This window comes from Colossoma macropomum, unplaced genomic scaffold (genome assembly GCF_904425465.1).
Source record: "Colossoma macropomum unplaced genomic scaffold, Colossoma_macropomum, whole genome shotgun sequence".
NCBI lineage: Eukaryota > Metazoa > Chordata > Actinopteri > Characiformes > Serrasalmidae > Colossoma > Colossoma macropomum.
The window spans coordinates 30,201,603-30,207,449 of NW_023494809.1; the positions used below are offsets into that span (position 1 = coordinate 30,201,603).

The 5,847-nt window shown below is 49.1% G+C and overlaps 1 protein-coding gene across 1 annotated transcript; it reads right to left on the reverse strand.

Moving 5' to 3' along the window:
- Positions 1–320: 320 nt before the first annotated feature.
- LOC118799116 (dermatan-sulfate epimerase-like protein) lies at positions 321–5,153 on the reverse strand. The gene is given in 3 exon segments (XM_036558825.1): positions 321–2,319; positions 2,321–2,713; positions 2,715–5,153. Coding segments are annotated over 3 exon segments (3,645 nt in total). The 5' UTR covers positions 4,026–5,153; the 3' UTR covers positions 321–378.
- Positions 5,154–5,847: the final 694 nt, after the last annotated feature.

The window sequence follows — 5,847 nt, forward strand, 5'->3', positions numbered from 1 at the left end:
TAAAAGAATACCAAAGAGATTTTACTGAGTTAAAGAGCTGCGTTTTCAGATGTTTATTAAAAATGAGCTCTGAGCTCGACTGTCTAATAAAAGCTGAACTGAGCTCCACAGTTTAGAAGCAGAATAACTGAAAGAGTCTCTCCACGTTTTCTGTGTTTTACTGAAGGTGTTCAGAAAGTCAGAATCTGCAACCATTTCATGCGTTAACCTTCTGTGATGTAGCTTTTAGAGGCATTACAGACGTCTGGTTCCTATCACCACCACACAAATCAATTCTTTTTTGGTTTTTCTAAAACAGAGTGTTTCACACCAAACCACTCTGAATGACTCTGTTTACATGTAAACCATTTAATTATGCAGAGTTTCTGAAATTCCCTTTCAACTGCCAAACCTGGAGTACCCAAGTCTCTTCATCATGAACCCACAGGTGTCCTCAATGAGTCTGATGTCCTTCCTAGGCATGTTCTTTCTCCACATGTTGATGCTGGCTGGTGATATGTCCCCCTCATACATCAGATTGTACAAGTTCGTTGAGGTGGTGAACATGAGCTGGTTCAGGGCCGAGGGCGTCACCGGGACCCCCAGAAAGGAGTGTATCCTCTCAGCCGTGTCCTCAGGGTAGTTCACCACGTCCTCAAACCTCACATGCAGGTAGGCTTCCTCAGGCAAGGTTGCAGTGACGCGGAACACCGCAGCAGTGTGAGCTAGCCACAGGTGGGCCAGTAAGAGCACGGGATTGGCCTCGGACCGGGACAGGAGCCTCCACAGCATCCTGAACTCGGACGCAAAAGCCGGGCACCTCTCCCGGGTGATGTCCTCCTTGAACATGAGGGCTAAGTGCTGCGGGATGTTCTTCAGGGAGTAAAGGCTAGGCTTGCTGTTGTACAGCATCAGATAGATCCACGCGCGAGGGTCCCTGACCACGTAGATGGCACGGAACGAGGGGCCGACCACCTCTTGGATGAAAGGAAGCTTGAGAGCCCAGCTTCCGCTGCGCAAGTTCAGGACCAGCCGAGCGTTCGGATATTCGCCCGTGTGCCTCCTCATCTCCCGCACGTACTCGGCGTCCCTGTCTGAGCTGGCTCTCACCCTTCCTCTCATCTCAGCCAACGGCTCCCTCCTCCTCATCCTCTTCCTCTTGTCGTGAAGAGGGCCAGCTCTCTGAACCTGCTTGACTCTGCTGGTCTCGTACAGCGGGATGTTCTGCAGGTGCAGGTGGGTGTTGTGCACCAGAGAATGCAGCCAGCCCTGGATTATCTTGAACCGCCCATTTTGAGCATCCGACCTCGTCCAATCGCAAGCGTCCACCAAGGAGTCGAACTCGAACTCCGTCTCTGGTATATCCAGGTGCTCCGTGGGGACCCGCAGGTAGACAAAGTCTGAGTTGTTGTAAAAAAGGTGCTTAAGGATGTCCGAGCCGGAGCCCGGCAGGGTTGTGATGACCACAGTGGGCAAAGGGAAGCGATGCTGGTCGTACAGTCTCAGCTGTTTGCTGAGTTCGGGGTCAGTAGCCGCACTTTTCCACTTAACCCCACAGAGTAGCTGATCGCAGCTGTTGGAGACAAACAGGAGCTCAATGATCCACAGCATTAGCACGGAGAACAGGGCGTAGCGCATCAGTCTGGTGAAGCAGACATAAAACTTGCGCTGCAGGGTCAGAAAGCCGATCGCCACACACAGTATCACCCCTGCTATCACATTCACTGTGAATCCAAAGTCAAACAGCTGATTGTCTACTGATGTTTGCTTGGGCACGAGCTGTGTTCCCAAGCCAAAGCGGATAATCTGATACCTGTCTTCCACTTTGGCATAACCCCCAAAGCCCAGGTAGCTCGAACGTGCCCCTATGTCTTTGTAATTGGTCACTATGGAGACTATTTTTTCAGTGTTGTTAACCACAAGTGAGATCCTGAGGCCGTTTTTGCTGCTATCAATGAACCGGCAGTTGGAGACTTGAACGTAAGGCCCGTGCATCACATAGGCCATTCGGCCTACCGTGCCCCTCACAGGGAAAGTGACATTGACAAACTGCGTCCATCTTTTTTTAAACTCCGCTGCCTGCTCCGCCTCCTGTATTCTTGTGTTCGGGCTGTAGCCCTGGCTATCAAACCAGAACATTTTGTAATGAGCATCCCAAACATCCATCAAAGCCCCATTGTACCTGTCCATATACCTGTGAACTACATACTTAAAATCGATGTCCAAGTTGTGGAAAAACGCGCTGAGGGTGTTCACCGGCGAGTCGTCCCACTTCTCCACGTGGTCGACCACCAGGAGAGTCTGTGAGTTGAGGAGCACCAGGGCCCTGTACACGCTTTTTCAGCCTCATGGCTGGGGAATAGGCCGCAGCAGCCTCACCGCTAACAAACATCGTGTCTCTGTGTGAGGAAGCTGCTATCACCTCTCCTGCAGAGTCTCCCACCCCCTCATCGGTATAGCGCAGCCACTTGGCGCACTCCCCGAGCTGCCCCTCCCAGGGGGCATTGCACTGACTCGTTGGGGAGGGACTGAACACAAGCACATTGTTCAAGTAGCTGTACTTTGGCCCATACAGCGCCTCAGACACAAACACTTGTCCATTAGGGGCAAAAGTGAACGAGTTTTGGTCTGGGTGCTCGTGGCCAGGGTTGAAACTGTTCCAGCCGTCCACCCACGAGTAAGGCTTAGCATGGACAATGTCAAACACTGCCCGTCCCCCCAGCTTACCTGACTTTAAATGAGACGAATGTGTTACCTTGGGCTATGGGCAACCCGGCTCCATAAGTCACTACACCCCAGTTTGAGAAAATGTGCATTTTAGCTCTGCCATAGCCGTGTGGAGGCTGGGGGGTCAGCCGGGCATCGTACCAGATGAACTCTGTGTGGAGGGTAGTCCATCTCTGTGCTGAGGACTGACCCATCGGGCCATCTTTAGGTCTGTGCTTCCTAATCTGCTGCGCTAGCCAGTTACCGGTGCCATTTCTCATCACAAAAGCATCTAAGAAAACTAACTGGCTTTCAGGCCCATAAAACCAGTTGTAATTAGAGTCCCCTATACCCACCGTCCTCTGAAAACCTGGCAGCAAAGTGGCGTAATAAAACCAGAAATGAGTGCGAAGCCAGTTGTTCTGGGTGTTGTCGATGTTGAAGTGGCGCTGGGCCAGGAACACGTACTGCGTGATTGACTTCGCAGTGTAGCTCCCGTACGCCACCCCTTCATCTAAAGACCCATCCACCACGTGGTTCAGGAGAAACATGGTTTTCTCCATATAGTTCACACATACTTGTTTCCATATCATGGTCTCGGGGTCGTCATGCACACCCACCACAATCGCACCAGTCAGAATTGCTAAAATGTTGGTGGTCTGGTGGTTTTGGAGGAACTGCTTCCCCCATCCCCGGTACTTAGACGTCTCATACAGCTCCTCAGTTTCTCGCCGGATCCTCTTAAGGTAAACATCCCGCCGCTGCTGGTCCAGGGAGGAGTAGATAAAGTCAAAAGCGGTAGCAAACCCAGTGAGCGAATGAGCCATAGGCACTTCGTCGTTCGGCGCGCTGGTGACTTTCCAGTCCGGATATTCCGCCATGCGGTCCATAAATTTAATCAGGAACTGTAAAGCGGCCGAGTCCTCGGGACACAGTAAACAGTAGAGAGCCAGAGGCGGGAGGTTGTTACCGTAGATCTCGTTCCATTTGCTGGTGAACTCGTCATGCTTCGCGGGCGGCATGTAGAGAGGAACGCTGGACAGCATGGTGAGCACGGCCGCACGGATAACTTTGAAGATGTGGCTGTGGGTTGTAGAGGACCTCTGTCTCATGAGCTGTACATCCGCTTGGTTGAAGTACAAGTTAGGGTGAAAATTAGTGGCTTGGAGCTTCCGGAGCTCCGGTGCTCGGCTCTCCGTGAGTCTGAACTGCTCAAACTCACCAAAAATATCCTTATCTGAGGCATTGAAAAGCCCGGAGAAAGCAGTTCCCACTGCTAATAATGTCAGTAAAAACATGGAGCATGCCACGTACTTCCAGGCACCATCTCTGTGAGCCATTGTCCAAAAAAATCTAATAATATTAATTATATTAATGATAATGAATAAATATATTCACCTCTTTCTTAAAGCTCTAGAACTAATATCTCCCGATGATGATCTCCAGACAAATCCGGCCCCTACTTCAAAAGTGTCTTTTGGAGACATATTATGTCTTTTTGATGTGCTGCTTTTCCTAAATGTACATTTTTAAGTACATCTGTACATTTTGTCTTTGGTTTCTTCAGTTCAGCAGCCTAAAGCAGCTAGATTGTGCATTATTCTAATATAATCTTAAATATGTATCTACTGCAAGCAAGCCTAAAAAACACTTGCTATAAATTAATCTAGGTGAACTCAGAGTCTCAGAGATGGATAATAAGGTTCTGATCGTCTATGTGGGAACTTACATGAGCTCCTGGAAAACGTGCCAGCAAAACGTTCAAAAACAGCAGTTTAAAAAGGGTTAAATGATCTAATCCATGTTTATATCCCGCGAGTGATTGTGAAGATGCGCAGGAGTCCAGCGTGAAGTCCATCAGTCACGCACTGAAGGCTCTGAGAAGGTGTGCTGACGCTGAGAGAGAGAATCCAGACGCAAACATTGTCTCCTAGTATTGATCTCCTCGACCCCCAAACTCCCCTCCTCCTCCTCCTGCTCCTCCTCTCAGGACGGTCAGTCAGCCCCAGTCGCCGTGCAGTCCGACCCCGCAGACCCTCAGCCGCCCTGCTCCTCTCGCCTCAGCGCGAACGTACAGCAGCCAAACTAGCCGGAGCATATCAGCATCACAGCAGCGCACTACAGCCCGGACTCATCAGCGTTTCGTCCGTGTTCCTCAGCAGCAGAACCAGCAGAACCATGTTCTCTGCTCTCACATGATATCCGTAGCGCAGATCTCAGCGACCCCCGCTGCGGACGCGCGAACGGAAGCACGACAAGTTCAGATGAAGTTAGTCCAGCCGGGCAGGTATTCAGGGAAAACAGTCCGATGTGGAATCAGATTCAGATACAGGTCCTTCAGGTGAGATGCTGCGTGTCGTGGTGCTCATCGGGATCATCAGACGGCAGTTTGTTTAATCTCCAGGCTGGAGATGCAGACCAGCAGCTTCTGAAGCAGCTTCTCCTCTCCGTGACTTACATGACTGCTGTACGGGGCTGTTTTCTTTAAACTACTGTTTGGGAGGGCGTAGTACCGCCTGTGGCCAGTAGAGGTCTCTCTCTCTCTCTCTCTCTGTCTCTCTCTCTCTCTCTCTCTCTCTCTCTCTGATGGTCAGAGATACTTCTGATTATCACTCATGGGCTGCAGCTTGTTATGCTCCTCTCTGAATAAAGCCTGCAGCCCACATTCAGCTCAGGTACATTGAGAATCTGCAAAAACATTGTTAAATCAATGAAAGAGATGAAAGAGTTTCACTCTAGTGGTTGTAAAGTCAGCCATGTGCATCCCTGAAAGGCATAAACAATAACTCAAACAGCCAAAACTAATCCCAGATACTCAAAACTAATCCCAAATACCCCGGCCTTCTTCATCATCCTCATCATCATCATATACAAAGGTATATGCTGTATACCCATTTGTATTCATAAGAAATATAGCAACTTTTTTAAAAATCCTTTTTTAAAACTATTTAAAAATCCTTCTTTTTTAGCATCAGCAATCAAAGCAGAAGACACATATTTAACTGAACATTATGCAAAAGCTTCCACAACTAAGTATATTTAAGTATCTTTTTAAGTAACTAAGTATCTTCTTTTCAGTATTTTCTATGTCCACTTTTTACCTTTATTATACACTCTTAAAATGGTTGGTATGGTTTTTCTAGGGTTCTTCAGTAAAGATTC